The sequence below is a fragment of the Cervus canadensis genome, chromosome 21 (genome assembly GCF_019320065.1).
Source record: "Cervus canadensis isolate Bull #8, Minnesota chromosome 21, ASM1932006v1, whole genome shotgun sequence".
NCBI classification, from domain to species: domain Eukaryota; kingdom Metazoa; phylum Chordata; class Mammalia; order Artiodactyla; family Cervidae; genus Cervus; species Cervus canadensis.
The window spans coordinates 1,583,848-1,601,556 of record NC_057406.1 but is presented as its reverse complement, the minus strand read 5'-3'; the positions used below and the strand labels follow the sequence as shown (position 1 = coordinate 1,601,556).

At 64.6% G+C, this 17,709-nt stretch overlaps 1 protein-coding gene across 2 annotated transcripts in view; it reads left to right on the top strand.

Annotated features, from left to right (window-relative positions):
• The window catches only part of TAFA5 (TAFA chemokine like family member 5), a 173,781-nt gene that overhangs the window by 96,845 nt on the left and 59,227 nt on the right, over window positions 1-17,709 (top strand). For both annotated transcript variants that reach the window (XM_043441238.1, XM_043441239.1), the window contains exon 2: window positions 12,214-12,363. In XM_043441238.1, the coding sequence (XP_043297173.1) occupies window positions 12,214-12,363 (150 nt within the window). The remainder of the gene's footprint in view (window positions 1-12,213; window positions 12,364-17,709) is intronic.

Here is a 17,709-nt window from a genome sequence, read left to right as displayed (position 1 = left end):
ACGTTTCCTCCTCTTGCTCTGTGCCTGCGCCAGCTCCAGAGGCTGGATTCTGTCCCATGACTGATGGCTCAGAGCCCCCCAAGAGCAGACGCCGCGGCTGAGCCCCAAACCCAGGTTCCAGACAGGTCTGTCTGATGGGTCCAGACCAGCCTTCCAGCCCTGCCGCAGACGCCCGCCCTTGCTCTTCTGAGTGCCACCTGCTGCAGGGGCCCTCGCCCGCCGCTGCTGCCCGGGAGCGCTGCCCTCGCCTGGCGCTGCACGCGGTCAGTGGGCAGAGGCTGGTGGCGCCTCTGACATCTCTCCACGGAGGACCCGCTGTGGCCGCCTCCTCGGCTCCTGACTTTGCTCTGTTGTTCTTGCAGAGGACAGTTGAATCTGATCCCCAAGTGCGAGTCACGGAGGCTGTGGCCACCCGTGATGGTTGGCGGGCGTTCTCAGCCCTTCGTGTGGGTGTCTTTACAGGGGAGCCGGGGACTCCAGACAGCCAGCCCATGGGATTTGGATCTTGGTCCTGCCAGGTTATTTATCCAGCACCTGTTCTTGGGAGCCCCACACTGTTCCAGCCTTGAGGCCTGGGTCAGAGACGATGGACCCTCAGAGAACCTCACAGTCAGCTGCTTCCCCTTCCTCCCTCATCCACTCATCAACCCATCCGTCTGTCCACCAGCCATCCACCCATCCATCCATCTGTCCATCAATCCATCCACCTGTCCATCCATGCATCCAGCCACCCATCCATCCGTCCATCCAGCCACCCATTCGTCAATCTGTCCATCCGTCCACCCACCCATCTGTCCATCAGCCCCTCATCCATCCACTCATCAATCCATCTGTCCATCAATCCATCAATCCATCATCTATCCGCCCATCCATCCATCCATCCACCCATCCATCCATCCATCCATCCATCCATCCACTCATCAATCCATTCACCCATTCATCCACCCATCCATCCATCTGTCCATCAATCCATCATCTAACCACCCATCTATCCATCCATCCACCCATTCATCAATCTGTCCATCCATCCACCCATCCATCTGTCCATCAATCCCTCATCCATCCACTCATCAATCCATCTGTCCAGCCAGCCATCCATCCACCCATCCATCCATCCACTCATCAATCCATTCACCCATCCATCCATCTGTCCATCAATCCATCATCTAACCACCCATCTATCCATCCATCCACCCATTCATCAATCTGTCCATCCATCCACCCATCCATCTGTCCATCAATCCCTCATCCATCCACTCATCAATCCATCTGTCCAGCCAGCCATCCATCCACCCATCCATCCATCCACTCATCAATCCATTCACCCATTCATCCATCTGTCCATCAATCCATCATCTAACCACCCACCCATCCATCTATCCATCCATCCACCCACTCATCAATCTGTCCATCCATCTACCCATCCATCTGTCCATCAATCCCTCATCCATCCACTCATCAATCCATCTGTCCATCCATTCATCCATCCACCCACCCATCCATTCATCCCTGCTCTGTGCCAACAGCAGTGAGCAGACAGGCTTGCTGAGTGGCAGGCAGGCTCAGCAGCACACCCGTGGGGAGGACTGTGTGGTGGGTGGGGACCTGGGAGCAGGCATAGGTCGAAGGCCACTGGACCCCAGGGCGCAGGCGGGGAGGATGGGCTCCCTGGGGGCCTGTTCCTGGGCTGCCGAGCTGGAGGCCCTGCTGTGACAGCTGCTAAGCGCCCCAGGCCGCACAAGAAGTGAACCCAGCCCCGGGTCCTCAGATTCTCCTGTCTTTGTGGGGCCAGCTGGCCAGGTGCTGCAGAGGCTCCAACCTCTGACCTGAAACATGCATGTGGCTGAGGCCGCCCTGGAGACCCCGATTCTGGAGGCGGCTGGGGGTGGCTGAGCATCCCGATGCATCAGAACCCTGTGGACTCTCCTCAGGTAGCCGAGACTTTGAAGGGGGGCCTCACCCCACAGCAGGGGTGCATCTACAGGCTGCTGAGGCCAGCCTCTGGGGGCGGCTGGGCCCATTTCTCTGTTTCCTCTTCTTGGAAAAGGAGTTTGGCTCTGCCTGGGCCACAGGCTGAGCTGGGGCGCTTGGAGGCCAGCACCCCAAGGAGAAGCTTTGGGTCAGGATGGGAGGGACAGACCCTCTTACGGGGACCTCGTGGCCCGAGTCCTCCCATCACCTGCCAGAAGCCCCCCTGCTCACGGCGGAGGCGGTCCCTGGGAACAGCGATAATGCATCCCAGGAGCAAGGGCAGGGGCGGCAGCATTTGGTCGGGTGGGGCAGGGGGACCTCTCGCAGGGCCTCTTCTCACCAGAGACGAGCTGGATGGTCCCGCTGGGCACCCAGCCCCATCCAGGGAATCGCCCAGCGTGACCCTGTGACTCCACTGGGCTCCAGGTGCCTTGGAGTCCCGGGGTGTCCTGTCTGTGGTGCGGGGCCTGGGGCCAGGAGAGGTCAGAGCCTGCCCGAGGTGAGGGCCCCGGGGGACCAGGGTGGGGACGGGGCCGGAGCCCAGAGGCCCAGCCAAGGTCTCCCCTCATCTGCTGACACAGCAGGTGCCGCTTCTCCGGGGCTGCTCTGGCAGGCCGGTGCTGGGCTCCTGGCTGCAGGGGAGGCCATGGTTCATGGCGTCTCCAGGCTTGGCTCTGACTGGCACAGGGCGCCATGGGGGGCGGGGGAGCAAGACCTCGAGGGGTGGGGCCCCGAGGCAGGGGTCTGCCTGGTTCTCGGGCGTCTCTGGCTTGGGCTGCTCCGATGCAGAGTGATGCTGCGTGCCTTTTATCGACCTTTGTGAAGTCGTAAACTGCAGCGTAATTACCCCATGTTTACGATGCTGTGCCAACAGCGTTCCGGTCCAGCTCGGGCCGGGCCCCTGGGGCCGCAGGGACCCGCCAGCCACGCTCGCCTCATTAACAGACACAACCGCGGGGATAATTGACGGGGAGCCAGCTGGACCAGCCGGGCGCTTTGTAACGGACGTTTCGGGGCTGTGCGCGCTGCCTCAAGGAGAACGGTGGACGTGCTCGGCCCCCTTCACTGTCCGTAAAGGCAGGCAGTGTGCTGGGGAGCGGCAGAAAGTACAGTCTGCCAGGGAGCAGGCTCTCACTCCCTGCTTCTCCGCCTGAAACCAGGCAGCCAGGCCGAGGACCAGCCCAGGGAGCCGTGGACCGGACCCTGGACCGTCCCCCCTTGCCGGTGGGGGGAAGGTTACACACGAGATGTCAGGTAGATCCGGCAAGCTGCGGGAGGGTGGGGCAGACAGGAGCCCTGCAGAGTCTCCAGCCGGGGGCCTGTGCTCAGAATACAGAGGGGTCTCGTGGTCCCCTTAGGGGACATCCGGGAAGGTCAGTCCCCAGACACCCCGCTCTGCTCCCTCACCGGGTCCCTGGAGCCTCAGCCACTTCTGAGGGTCCCCTGAGCCCTGTTGCTGTGGACGAGACCTGCCAGGGAGACTTCCGGGGTGCTGCCCCTCTGCCAGGCCACCTGGCTCCTGGCAGACACGTCCTGCTGACCAGCTCCATCCTTGTTGCCCACCTGTCCTTGGGGGCAGGGCTGGCCACACCCACTCCCCGTGTTTCCAGGAAGGAGCTGGCCGGGAGGAAGTGTCTCCAAGCTGGGCAGGGAGCTCTCCAGGACCCAGATGTGGGGCTCCTCTGCCTCTGACACCCCCAGCAAAACCCGGAGTGGGGGCCATGTGGGCTACACGGACTGGCCCACTCGCCGCGGGCTCTGCCTCCCAGAACCAACATCTGGAGGCCCTTCACCCCAGCCGGCCAGCCTCGCCCACTGGGCCCAGCCCCAGTGGTCCCGGGTCTGGCGACGGTGGTGTGGCCACTGGCCGGGGCCTGTTTGCCGGGGCCTGTTTGCTGGGGCTGCAGACTGAACACACCACACACTTGCTCTCCTGCAGGTGACAAGTGGACATGGGTCTCCCTGAGCCGAAGTCAAGGTGCAGGCAGGGCTGGGTCCCCCCAGAGGCCCAGGAGGGCGTCTGTCCCTTGTGTTTCCCTAGTTCCGTGGCTCATGGCCGCTTCCTGCCTCCAGCGCCTGAGCCCAGCGTCACCTGACCTCCCTCTGTGGTCAGGCTCCCTCCGCCCCCCGAGGGACCCTGCGATGCCACGGGTACCAGCACTACCGCCACACTCGGGACCCTCACTCACATCTCCGCCAGTGAAGGTGATGCTCGCCTGCGTGAGGCTCCAGGGTTTAGGGCATGGGCCTCTCTGGGGCCGTATTTCTCCTGGCTACATGGGGTCATTTGTAACCCCTTTACTGAGTTCTGGGTCTTGCTGTCTGTGGCCCTGGAGCCCGTCGGGCAGCATGACCTTAGCGAGGAGGCCCATGGCAGTGAATGGCTTATGCACATCCTCATCACCCTAACCACTGGGGGTCCACGGCTTTTCCCCAAGGAGTCTGCTCCGACCGACCAGGCTGTGACCCCACATGGGCCCTGCGGGCTCACCAGGGAGTGTGGGGTGGAGGGGTGGGGTCTGCCCCGCTCAGCATCAGGCCAGGAGACAGCGAGAGCACCCACCAGACGTGCCTGGAGGCCCCCGGGGCAACCTGGCTGCTGGCGTCCAGGCTCACATGGCCCCTCCGGTGGAGAGGTCACAGGGCGCCTGGGGGGCTTGTCCAGCTCTGACCTGCAGGCCTCGCCCGCCCCCCTGTGGAGTCTGTCCTGACACAGAGGGTGGGCTGCATGGCCACCAGTGCTCTCCCTGGCCTTCTCGTCCCCTCCCAGCTAGGCGGGGAGGACTGGAAGGTGGGGTGACCAGGTGCACGCCCGCAAGTGTCCTTTCCATGGGGACCCGTGGTTGTGAGCGGGGCAGGCCCCGTGTGGACCCCCATAGGGAGCATAGCTGAGGGGAGCAGGGCTCTGACAGCAAGGAGGGCAGGCCAGGGGCCCGGGAAGGCCGGCGATGCAGGCAGGGAGGGGCCAGTGCCCGGCCTGTGAGTCCTGGCGGGCCTGGTCCCCACCCAGCGTTCTCCAGGGCGGAGCACAGACCCACACGCCCACAGCCGACGGGGCAGACCCGGCCGGGGCCGCCTCTGATGACCCTCCCCTGCCTGACTGAGGGCCCAGAACCAGGAACCCACAGCTGCTGCTGGTGGAGGCGTCCGTCGCCCCACGTGTTGGCTGCAGGGGCATTTTGGGGGCCTCCATCGGCTCCTGCGTTTCCTTCTCGAGGCCCCGTTGGCAGCCGGCTCTGCGATCTCACATCCCAAGGACGTGCATCCTGCCTCTGGGCGCCGCCCTGCCCTCTGCAGGCGGCCGGCTGGCCGTGGTGCAGACAGCAGGGGCGGTCTCCAATGGCCCGCAGTGGCTTCCGCCAGCTCGGGTCACTCAGACCCCTGCAGCTTCTCTGTGAGCCTGGGTGAGCCTGCATGCTGGGGGCTCGGGGCTCAGCCGGGGTGGGACACTGGCTGACTGGAGGGGCCGCCGTGGCACCGCTGGGGGGATCTTGAGTGCAGGCTCTGGTCTCGTTCCCAGAGAACCTGCTTCCCTGCTGGTTCGCAGCCTGCCTTCTTCCCTTCGTATTCCAGGTCCCTCCTGCACCCGCCCTCCTGCAGGTGAAAAGGTCGGGCCCTCGGGGCGCCCGGGCGAGCATCTCAGAAGGACCTGCTGGGCGGGCGTCTGTAAGCAAAGGCCACTCCCAGAGCTGGCGGCCGTGAGGGGACCCTCTCCTCCCCCTTCTCCCCTGGGGTCCTTGCCGTGTCTGGAGTCTGCGGGCAGGCTGGGAGGCACGTGGGGGGCTCCTCGCACAGAAGTTTCCAGAAGGTGCGCCGGCCATGGGAGGGGCCACCACAAACCCTCGTCCCAGCCCATTCGGGTTCTGGGCTTGGGGCGGGACGTGGTTGTGGACAGGAGGGGCGGAGACCAGGGGAGCCGGCTGGGATGGGTCGTCAGCGGGCTGCTGGGGGCTTGCATACGATCGGAGGCTTTGCTGGGAAAGCCTTGATGATGCTTCCCGGCTGTGCTGACGGGAGCGGCCAGGGGCTGATCCGCAGAGCGGGGTGAGCTCGTTCAAAGGTTTGTCTTTAAGCTGGGAGAAGGCGGCTGTCATGCTCTGAGCCCTGAGGCTTGCCTGTCCATCAGCGTGGCCTGTCCCCCGATTACCCCCGCCCTTCCTGATGGGTCCCCGGTGGAGCAGCGCCAGGCAGGGTCACTGGGGCAGGACGGGGCAGGGGTGCTGACCACCTGGTGTGGCCGGGACCGTCGGACTCCCTGCCTCCGAGGCCGGCGGTGGGACAGAGGGTCAGAGGGGAAAGGTCAAGTTGGCGCTGAGTGGCAGCGTGTCCGCCCACCCAGCTGGCACCTGGTCCTCCGTGCTTCTGGGCCGTTGGGAGTGGCTGGCAGCCTCTCCTCTGCAGGCTGGGGTCTGACCGCTGACCCCTGACATGGCCCCCTCTCCTCTGGGCCCCTGCACCGGCGGGGTCAGGGTCTGGAGTTCCCGGGACGGTCAGGCCAGCCCCACAGCCAGCGCCCCGGCACACCTGGACCCTCTCCAAGGGCAGAGCTGCCTCGTCACCCGGGTCCTTCCCTCCTGTCGGGGACCTTCCCCGGGCCGTGGTCTTCCTCGCCACGCGTGTGGTGAGTGGTGAGCCAGCCGGGGGTCAGCTCCGGCCCCACCGGCTGCCTCGCCCGCCCTGGTTTCGGCCTCATGCAGGCACGGGCTGACGTCCGTGATCGCTGAATGCCGTCCTCTCTGAGTGCCCGTCAAGGCGGCCTGAACCTTTGTGCCATCATCCGTCCTGCAGGACACCCTCCAAGATGGATTTTGGTGCAGCCTGGACAAAGCGGCTGACGTGGGTGGGTGGGTGCTCCTGGAATGACCTGGGGGCGGGCGGGCGCTGCTGGGAGGACCCGGCCCAGCCAAGCCACCGCGGAGCCCTCGCCCCTCAGGCCGGCATTGGCTGACCTCTCCATGTGGACCACCCGTCCCCCCAAACCTCCACCAGGTTACACAGCGCTCCCGTCCCTGAGAAGTGACTCCTGCGTTGCAGTTTGGCATCACGGGCCTTTGAACCGTCCAGTGGCTGGGCTTGGGGTCTGGGTGGTGGCCGCCCTGGTTTGGGAACCATCCTGGGGACATCGAGGGCCTGGTGTCCAGCCATCTTGTCTGCTCTGGTGCAGGGACTAAATGAAACCTGGCCAAGTTGACTCACTCGGCCAGAACATCGCAGCGGAGGCTACGCCCCTCAATACCCAGAAGGCAACGACTGTCCACAGCCAGCAGGATCCCGGGAACCAGGAGGCCCGAGGGTGGGGGCCTGGTCCACAGAAATGTTCCCCGGGGTCCCTTCCGAGCCCCAGGCACCCGGCCAGGGCCCCGGGGCTGAGCGTGACGTCTGTGAGCTCTGTCCAGACCTGTGGAGACGGGGCTGCGGACGGCGCTCACCGCCCAGCGGGGCCATCGAGGGCCGGGCACAGCTCTCACCCGTCCGGCCCAGCACCGCGGGGACCAGCCGGGCCGGCAGGGGCGCTGCTGGGCTCCTGGCCCCCGGGGCCCTGTGGGTGGTGGGCGTTCCCAGCCCCCGGTCCTGGGGTCACGTTCAGCTGCCTGGATCACTTAGCCACAGGGCCGTGAGCACCACGGGGTGGGCCCCTCCCGAGCAGGGCTCCCTCCTCGGGCTCAGCCTCCACCGCCCGGCGGCTGTGGTTCATCCTCTCTCTGTCTCTGCGGTGAGGACTGGGCCCCCACACAGACCCCCGCCCTGCAGGTCACGGGGCGTCTGCACCCCTGGCTGGGCAAGGCTGCCTCCCGTGTCGGTGGCCATGATGGGGCTGAGAAGTGACCTGGCCTCTCCTGGGGTGCCTCCCGCTCCTCCATCCCAAGCAGACTGTCCCAGGGGGTCCCCAGCTGCAGGCAGAGACTACAGTGTCCAGGGTAGTGTCCAGTGGCCAGCTCTTTTCCTGGAATGAGGTCCCCACGAGTGTCAGGGGACAAAGCCAGGCTGCAGAACTGCGGGTTTGCACAACCTCCCCACGCGCACCCTGACTGCAGCCTCCGTCCAGGGGCCCAGGGGGGCGCTTCAGGAGGGCAGCCCCGTCCCTGGGGGATGAGCACTCTTTCCTTACGTTTCTCTCTGGCGTCTGGTCTTTGTTAAAGGACTGTGCTGCTGCCTGGCTCCTCGCAAACACTTGTTTCTTTCCATCTTCACAGAAGCAGCCTGCCACCCCTTACACCCCTAGGCACATGCATGAGTACACACAGGCCCTCTCACCCCAGAGCCCCAGAGGGCCTCGGGTCCACGCTGGGCTGGGGGGGAGCAGCTGCAGGAACAGTGGCCGGGGGTTCTCGGAGCTGCCTCCTGCAAGCCCCCCGAGCGCCTCGGGTCTCTCGGAGCCTCTGTGCTGGGCCCGTGTGCTGGTCCTGGCCCACCGTGTCCCTGCCCCCGCGCCCTTCACGTGGGCCGCTTGCTTCCAGCAGTCCTGGCCGCACCCAGGGGAGCCTCAGTGCGTGCTGCCTGCCAGCGTCACCAGGGGTGAGGCAGCAGGGCTCGAGCGTTTCTCCGTGAGGTTCTCCAAGGCTCGGTCAGGGACGAGATCTGAGACCCAGCCCAGCAGGGAGGATGGTCTCAGTGCAGGCTGAGGCCCACGCGAAAGCCCGGAATCCGAGTCCACAGACAGCCAACCCCAAATGTGAAATCGAGGGGTGAAAATGAGGGTGGGAGACCCCGGGGCAGCAGAGGGAGAGCCGGTACAGACGGCGGAGGGTGTGTGCCCGGCTCTGCGCTGGGAATAAATCAATAAACCGGCCCTGTGGTCTCCCGGAGGCGCACGGAGGAGCGTGTGCTCACGGATCCCGGTCAGCCTGTTCCCCTTGGGCTTTCTACACTCAGAGGCGGGTTCCCTGCTTTTGGAGGTTAATGGCATCCCTGAAAATACATCCAGGGGGCCTTGGTCCCTGGGGAGGTGGCTGCCTTTGGGAATAGGGTCTCTGCAGCTGTGGTCAAGCTAAGATGAGGTTGTTAGTGAAGTGAAGTCGCTCAGTCGTGTCCGACTCTTTGCGGCCCCATGGACTGCAACCCACCAGGCTCCTCCGTCCATGGGATTTCCCAGGCAAGAGTACTGGAGTGGGGTGCCATTTCCTTCTCCAGGGGATCTTCCTGACCCAGGGATTGAACCTGGGTCTCCCGCATTGCAAGCAGACGCTTTACCCTCTGAGCCACCAGGGAAGTCCTGACATTGTTAAGTGAACCCTCATCCAGTGCCCAGTGACCTCATGAGTAGAGCAGGATGCCGGGAGGCCTTGTGATGTTGGGGGCAGACGTGGGTCCTCCGGGGTTGCAAGGCAAGGATGGCCCCCAGGCCCCGGGGAGCAGCACGGTCCCCCGCCAGGGCCATCCTGCTGATGCCGCGGCTACATACGCACAGCCCCAGCATGCTGGCAAAAACTCTGGGGGGTCGCCCCCAGCCTGTCACTGCTCTTTACACCAGGTCCCGGACACGGACCGCTGCCCGTGGCCCCACGCTCTGCCTCATCTCCACGTGGCTGCGTGTGCGGAGGAATCAGGGTGGGGCCGTTGGCGGCCTTGACATCCCCTCCCCCAGCTCCATGGGGTGTGGTCCAAGGTCATAGCTCCAGGTCTGGGTGGGGGGTGGGGGGGGTTGATGGTCAGGCTGACGGCCACCTGGGGCTAGGCACACAGACATGGAAACCCTCTCCAGCCGCCAGTGGTGGTCTTGCCCGGCCACCCTCTAACATTGAGGGTCCAGGCCCCAGAGGCATGAGGGGCCCAGGGCAGGGGCTTCCTGTGCTGGGCTGCCGAGGCCAGACCCTGGTCAGGTCACAGCTCTGGTGGTGAGTGTGTGGCTGGTCAGTTTGTTGCTTCGTTAGTTAGCGACCAGGGCTCAGGACCCCAGGAGACGCGGGCCTCTGCCCGCCGCTGACATTGGCCAGAGGTGCCTGGGGCCCGGGTGGGCCACAGTGAGGACCAGGGATACTGGAGCGGCCCCATTGAGCTTAAATAACAGCTGGACAGAGCCCGCACCACGGCCGACCACACAGGGCAGTGTGGGGCTGGCCCGCGAACCTGCGTCCTCTCCTGAGCGCCGTGACCACGCCCTGCAGGCTGTGCCCCGCCTGTCACCAGACGCGCCCTCCTTGTCCTCTCGGGACGCTTCCCTGCTGCCTCTGTGCGTCTGCTGACTGACAAACATGTCTGTCTGTTTTCGCCCCGGTCCTGTTGTTCTCTGTGATTTTGCAGGTAATTAGCTCAAGCATGTTAAACCTGCCACCGCAGCCTCAGCCTCAGGAGGCTGTGCAGTGTTGACCTGAGGACAGGTTCTTCTCAGAAAGGGGGTGTCCCGACAGTCGGGGAGGAGGTGCCCAGGGCCCCGCGTCCCTCCTCCTGCACCTGTGTGGCCCCGTGAGTGCCCACCACGGGCCCTGGGAGGCTGGCTTGGGGTCACAGCGCACGGCCCTTTCCAAGCCCTGGGCCGGGTGATGCAGACACCCCTGGGCCTCCTGGGTGAGGTCACACCCAGGTGCGGCTCCCCCCGGTCAGGGCGGCCCCGGCAGCTCTTGGCTGGCAGAGCTGGTGGCTCTGTCCTGCCAGCTAATGTGATGCTGCCCTGGACCCGGCCCCAGGCCGGGCTGCAGACCTGGAGGTGACCGCAGGGACAAAAGGGCAGGATGGGGGCTGCCGGGAGGAGGGGCCCGGAAGTGACGCAGTGCCTCAGAAGGACCCCCAGGGCTGGGGACACTGCTGCCCGCCCCCAGGGGGCCACCAGCTGGTCGCCTGCAGGGTGGACTCCGCCACCCCGCCCCCACAGGTGGGACCCCTCTCCCGGGCGTCAGCTCCCCGTGGTTCCCTTGTCGTGAGCTACGGCGTGCACCCTGACCTGTCTCCCTGCCGAGCTCGTGAGGTGGACTGGGATCCATAGGAGGCCGTGTCCCCGAGCTGGGAGGGCCCCTCGGGGCTGCGTCCCGCCCACTTTCTCCCATGGTGGTCCCAGGGCCACGCAGAAGGCGGCATACAGTAGGTGCTTGTTATTTACTGATGGAATGAGAGTGAGGCAGAGAGTGGGTGGATGCCCTGGTGGAGGCCGTGGCCATGTGGCGGGGCGGGAGCTGGCCCGTGGGGGGCCCTGGGGGGTCACCAGGAGCTCTGCGGTGCCTGGGGTCGCGGCGGGGATGACCTGGGGCACCGGCGGAGCTCAGGGAGCATGTGTGGCCTCCGTGGGGCGAGCGGCTGGGCCGCCCGTCAGTGTGACCGCTCCGGGCTCGCGGGTCACGGGGCGGGCCCTGCTGCTGGGACACTGGCCACGCCGGCTTCTCAGAGCCACGGCTGCTCTCGCTGGAGGGTGTGTGTCTGTGTGAGTGTGTGCGTGTGTGTGAGTGTGTGTGTGTGCGTGTGTGAGTATGCATGTGTGTGCGTGTGTGTGAGTGAGTGTGAGTGTGAGTGTGAGAATGTGTGTGCTTGTGTGTGTGCGCGTGCGTTTGTGTGTGTGTGTGAGTGTGTGTGTGAGAATGTGTGTGTGCATGTTTGTGTGTGCGTGTGAGTGTGTGTGTGAATGTGTGTGTGCGTGTTTGTGTGTGTGTGTGAGTGCGTGTTTGTGAGTGTGTGTGTGCACGCGCGTCTGTGTGCCTCTTGGCCCTGGCGTGTTCACACCTCAGCCCCACACCCGTGTCCGCTGTCCCGTGTGCACTCGCCTGGCGTGTGGAGTGTATGTGTTTGCACCGTCTGTGTAACTGTGTGTGTGCCCACCAGGGGTGGAGAGGAGACCCTGGGCGGCCTGGCCTGGGGGTTACCACGTGCGGCCGCTCTCCGCAGAGCGGCCAGCGCAGCCCCCAGAGGTCCTGGGAGAGGGTCCAGGCTGGTCCCCCACTCCAGGTCAGCCCAGGCCCCCATCGCCGAGCTCTGCACAGCCCCGCTCCTGACTCAGGACCGGAGGTCAGTCCCTTCCTTCCTTCGTTTCTGGTTGTGACCGAGATGGGCCACAGTTAGTGTCCTGTTGCGAGGGCAGGGCCTCCAGTGCCCCACCGCGTGATCGGTTGGGTCACCGGGGTATCCTGCGTGGTGGGGTTCACAGGGTAGGGCTGACAGCATCATGGGCGGCGGTTCAGACGTCTTTGGGGAGCAGATTCCGTCCCCTCGCTGCTCTGGGTCCTCCCCGTGGGGCGGGCGCCGTGTGGGCACATGTGGGCACCGCGTGGGCTGGTCCCCAGGGCACGTCTGCTCAGCCCACCTGTGCATCTCTTGCAGGTCAGCTGGCCGCCGGCACCTGTGAGATTGTGACGCTGGACCGCGACAGCAGCCAGCCGCGGAGGACGATCGCCCGGCAGACGGCCCGCTGTGCCTGCAGAAAGGGGCAGATTGCGGGCACCACCCGAGCCCGGCCCGCCTGCGTAGACGGTAAGAGCCCAGGGCCCCCGGCGCCTGCCCCGGCCGTCCAGGACGTTCTGCCCAGGCCTCCTGCTCGCTGGACAGGCCTCCTGCTCACCAGACGGGGCCCCCAGCAGGACTGTGGCAGCCGCGCCCTGGGCTGCCTGTGGGCGTGGGGGCTGGGGCACCGTGGTCCCCACGTGGCCCGAGGGCGTTTCTTGGCCGGTCAGGTTTGCTGTGGGTGGAGCAGTTCAAGGTGCTGACGTGCGGTGAGGGGGCCCGAATGCCCGTGTGGTTTCAGTCGCCCTTGGGCCTGGCAGGTGTCAGGCGCCCCAGGCCCAGTGAGGTGAGGCAGGTCCCCTGGGCTCCCGGGACCCTCGACGCACTCGGGAGATGGGCTGGCGGTTCCCCAGAGGCTGAGCCGTCAGGGGTCGAGATGTGTCCTGCTAACATCCTTGCCTTGGGGACCATCCTCGGTCTTCACAGAGAGAGGAGCCCCTCACCTTCCGTCAGGCCCCGACGTGGGTGCACCCCCTGATGCAGGGGATGCCATGGGTGCTGTGCGGGGCGCGAAGCGCTGACCCAGGGGGCCCAGCCGGAGACCTGGGCATTCCGAGGCCAATGCGGTGGCCCAGCAGGGGTCTGCTGACGACACCAGCAGGGGGCGGGGCAGCAGGCGAGCTGGGAGGCCAGGGGCCCCGCCTGCCCCGTGCCTCTGGCGGGGCAGACCCCCTCTTCCGGGTGGGCTGGGGGCTCCTGTGGCCTGCTGTGTTGGTCCGGCTTCCTTCGGGTGGGTGGCCTTGATTCTGCAGGGGGCTGGGGGAGACGTGGTCACAGCAGTCTGTGAGGCCAGCTCCGAGGTATCAGCCGGTCCATCCCGCGGGGGCAGCGGACCCGGAGCTGGACTTGGACCCGGGCTCTTCCGGCTGAGCCCTCGCTCCCCTAGGGCCTCTGCGTGGGCTCTGGGGTCCCGGCCCCCTGGTTCAGTCTCCTGACCCCCCCAGAGTGGTGCCTCCCCCCAGCCCCCTGCTCTGACCCGGGGCATGGGGAGGCCCCCTGGTTCAGTCTCCTGGCCCTACCCGAGTGCTCACTCCACGCCCCCGCCCCACTCTGACCATGCCGCGGGGACGGTGGTGAAGGAGATGGAGAGGGGACAGGCATGCAGACACGGGCCAGCTCTGGGCACCGAGGCCAGAGATTCACCAGCAGTGGGGGCAGTCCTGCGTCGGGAGTGGAGACGCGTCATCCCAGTGGGGGGCTCTCTGAGGATCCGGCGGGTCCCAGGGTGGCCCCCACAGACAGAAAGGCCCCCAAGGAAGGGACCAGCAGAGCCTTGAGCCCCACACCCAGGGACAGGCCGACTGAGGAACCCGCCAGGTCAGCAGCAGCCTCTCTGAGGCCCGGAGCTCTGGCCCCACCGGGCTTCCAGCAGGACAGGGAAGCCCTCGGTGAGGACTCACTGGTCCAGGCCCCGGTGCCCTGTGCGCCTTTGGCTGCCCGGGCCTCACCCGCAGAGCCTGGGGTGTCCAGAAGCTTCCTGGAGGCACGCAGGGCTCTAGGACCACCCCCGCATCCCCAGGCCCCACCCCACTTCCCTCAGGCCTGTGGCCATGGCCGCTGTTCCAGAAGGGCTCCCTGGGCATGTTGGGGGCACCTAGAGGGTCAGGACCCTGTCCGTCGGGGGCGACTGGAGGGTCAGGACCTGCCGTGTCTGGGGCTGGAGAGAGTGGAAGGATGCTGCCGGGGCTGCTGGCACCCTTTGAGAGTCTGGAACCGGTTCTATCTCTAAGAAGCCTGGTCTGTCTTTGTTAAGACCATCAAAACCCATCAGCATCCCGTGGACGGGCTGTGATTGAGCAGCCAGGTGTTCGTGCATGGTGCTAGTAGCATCCTCGCCTTTGGGACCCTTCTCAGAAACAATCACCAGGGCTCTGGAGGGAGGACACACCTGGCTTCCGCAAGGCCGCTACGCCAAGCCTGGACCTGGTCAGCCCCTCGGGTCCCGGGTGGATCGTCGTGACCCCAGCGAGCTGGGCTAAGCCCCCGCATCCTGTGTGTCTGCAGCTCCTGTAACTCGAGGCGGCCGGAGGGCCTTCTGGTGCCTTCTGGCTGACGTTGATGGATTCTTCCCGGCCAGGAGGGAGGCAGGGACGGGGAGGCGCAGGCCTGGCGGGAGCTCACGGCCCCGCTCCCCTCCACTCTGCTCGTTAGCTCTGCGCGCCTACCAGGGAGTCGGGTCGGAACTGATTACTAATTGAATCCGGGTCTGCTCATCCGAAACCGCGTCCGCACCCCTCTCCTGCGAGCTCCCCGCGCCTCAGGAGCCGGGTCCCAGAGACCCAAATTAAACCCGGCCGTTTGCAGTGGAGGCCACGCAAACCAGTTAGCTGGCATTTTTTTGCACAGTGGGCATTTCCAGGCTGCCATCTAATTTAATTTTTGCTTTTCTGTTTGCTTGCTCTGTGTGCATAATAAGTTTCCTCACCTGTGGATTGTGTCGGTGAAGAGGAAACTCACTCTGCATGTGTGTGTGGTGGGGGGTGGCACTGGAGGTCGGTGTGAGCGGGGCTTAAACTGGGAGGGAGGGCTTGTGCTGACCCTCCCCCTACCCCGAGTTCAGTAAACATGGGGCCTTGAAATGCCAGAGCCCAGCTGCCTCCGTTCACTGATTTGTTAGATCATCCATTCATTCACCCACTCACTCACTCAGAGGAGGCGTTTGCACCTGGAGGGAGGGGAGCTGGAAGGGAGATTGACTCTTGGGGTACCCAGGACCTAGTACGTGTGGTGCTGGGGCGCTGGGGTTCAGGCTGTGGGGCCCCAGAGTGCAGCCATCTCTTCCTGCGTGCGACCTCGGCAAAGCTGCATCTCCACAGGAACATGTGAGCAGGGTACTGAAGGATGGATAGGAGCTCACCAGGAGAGCATCTCTGTGTGAAAGGAGAGGCTGGTGGTCAGACGGGCGCTCCCGGCCGTGTCTCACAGCCTGAACTGTTTCCCGACAAACTGAAACCACCCCCTCCCCCGAATCCTGAATCCAGGTGATCCAGTGCCCCCGCCTGGGGTTGCTCCCACTCATGGAACCGTCAGGGAGGGAGGTTCTCAAGCAGACAAAGCCACCGTCCCTGCAGATACAGAGCTGCACCCCCCACCCTCTGGTGGGCGCCTCCTCCCGCAGCCCTGCTGCTCCCGGAGGCTGCGGGGGCCCCGCCCCCCAGCAGGTTCCCCGATGCCCCCGCAGCACCCCTGGGAGGACCGAGGCCGCGTCCCCAAGCAGCACCCCGCCCAGCACACAGCAGGCCGTCCATCCACGAGCAGCCCGCCTCCCTGAACTGGCCTCTTTCCTTATAAAGAGAGGTCCTCCCCGCACCAGCTGAATTCTCCCGAACTCTTTTGAAAGGAATCAAAGCAGGGGAAGCCGCGTGGTGCCCGGGCCAGGCGCGGGCAGGGGGGAGGGCGGAGGTGCTTCCAGAGCTGCGCTGCCTCGGCCGTGCAGGGAGGCGAGGGCAGAGCCTCAGGCGGGCCCGGCGGGGACACCGGAGCCTTGTGGGCGGCGGGGGGCAGGCCTGTTACGAGGGCCACTGCGGCCCTCAGCAGGAGGTTGTAGCCGGGGCTGGCGCGGCCTGGGGAGTGTCCCCAGCCAGGCTGTCCAAAGGCCCTACAGGGGCCCTTGGCCGGGCTGCTGCCCGCCACACCTGCCGGGAGCCCACCTGTCCGCCAGGCACCACGCCCTGTGCTCCCGAGCAGGGGCCGGATGCCTCCAGGCCACGTCGTGGGCCTTTCCTTCCCGGGGAGCCCCGGCCTTGTGCACGCTCACCTGCCGTGCCTGCATGTACCTCCGCGGGTCGGGGTAGAGCGTCACAGCCCCGTGGATGGGAGGGCTGCTGGGGCTCCGAGGCCTGCGCTCGGTGGCTGTTCCAGCCTCGGCCACCACCCGGGCCCGCTGGCACCCTTCCCGGCTGTTTAAAGGCTCAAGGGTCCGGACGTGGCCTCGGGGGCCCTGCACAGTCAGCGTGGCGTGCGGAGGTGGGCTTGGAGGGGTCTGGGCCCAGACGGCTGCTGTGGTTCGGGATCAGGTGAAGACCCAGGAGAAGCTTCCGGATGGAGCCCTAGGAGGCTCCTCGTGGGTACATGCAAGGAGTCAAGGGTCCAGAAATGAACCCTCACGGCACTCTAGCTGCTTTTCAACAAGGGCGCCAAGACCACTCAACGGGGAATGAGACGTCTTTTCAGCAGGCGGCACTGGGACACCCGGATTTGCACATGCAGAAGAATGAAGTCAGCTGCCTGCCCCACGCCACATACGCAGACAACCTCAAGGTGGATTAGAGTCCTCGGTGCTCACGGGCTAAGACGTCAGAACTTGTAGCAGGAAACAGCGAACTCTTTGTGACCTTGGGTTTCGCAAAAGATCCTTACGTAGGACGCCAGGAGCACAAGCAGCAGGGGAAGATCGATTAGATGAGACTTCATCCCAGTGAAAAGCTTTGGGGCATCAGGGGACACCATGGAGAAAGCGAAAAGACAGTCCACGGAACGGTAAAAAACATTTGCAAATTGTGGATCGGATAAGGGACATTTATCCAGAGCATATAAAGAACTCCTACCACTCAAAAATGAGCAAACACTTAACACAATTTTTTGAAAATTGTCAGAGGACCTGAGTAGACAGTTCTTCAAAGAAGATGGACATGAATAGCTAATAAGTCCCTGAAAAGATGCCAGCCATCGTGAGTCAGCAGGAACCTGCACGTCAAACCCACAATGAGACGCCCCGCACACCCCACAGCGTGGCTGCAGTTGGGCCTCAGATGATCGCAAGTGTTGCCAAGGATGTGGGTAATCAGAGCCTCATACACGGTGCCGCGAGGTGACGGGAAGCAGCTGCTTCGGAAGAATGGTCCTGATTAAACAAGAGCTGTCCTGTGAGCTGACAGCCCCACTCTCAGGGGAATCCCAGTTCTTTCTCCAGGAGGAATGAAAACACACCTCCCCTGTGTCGACTGCAGAAGGTACAGCCGTGACGGTTGTGAGTTGAGTTTTATTTGGGGCAAAATGAGGACCGCAGCCTGGGAGACAGGCCCTCAGTTAGCTCCTAGAGACCGTTCGCTCCAGAGAGGTAGAGGGAAAGGTCAGTATTTGTGTGATTTCGGTGAAAGGGGGAGTACATGCGATCAAGCACATATTTTTTGCAGAAGGTTTCTGCTGGTCATGAAGAGCAGGCATCACCAGGAAGGATTACAGTGCTTTTCTAGATACAAGGAGATGCAAGAATTGGGCTCGTAAAGCCTCCTGAAAACACCCTAACCATCCGAGACCTTTTCTGCCAGTCTTTTCCCAGGATGCAGAGCACCCCATTCCTGATCTCCGCCCTGA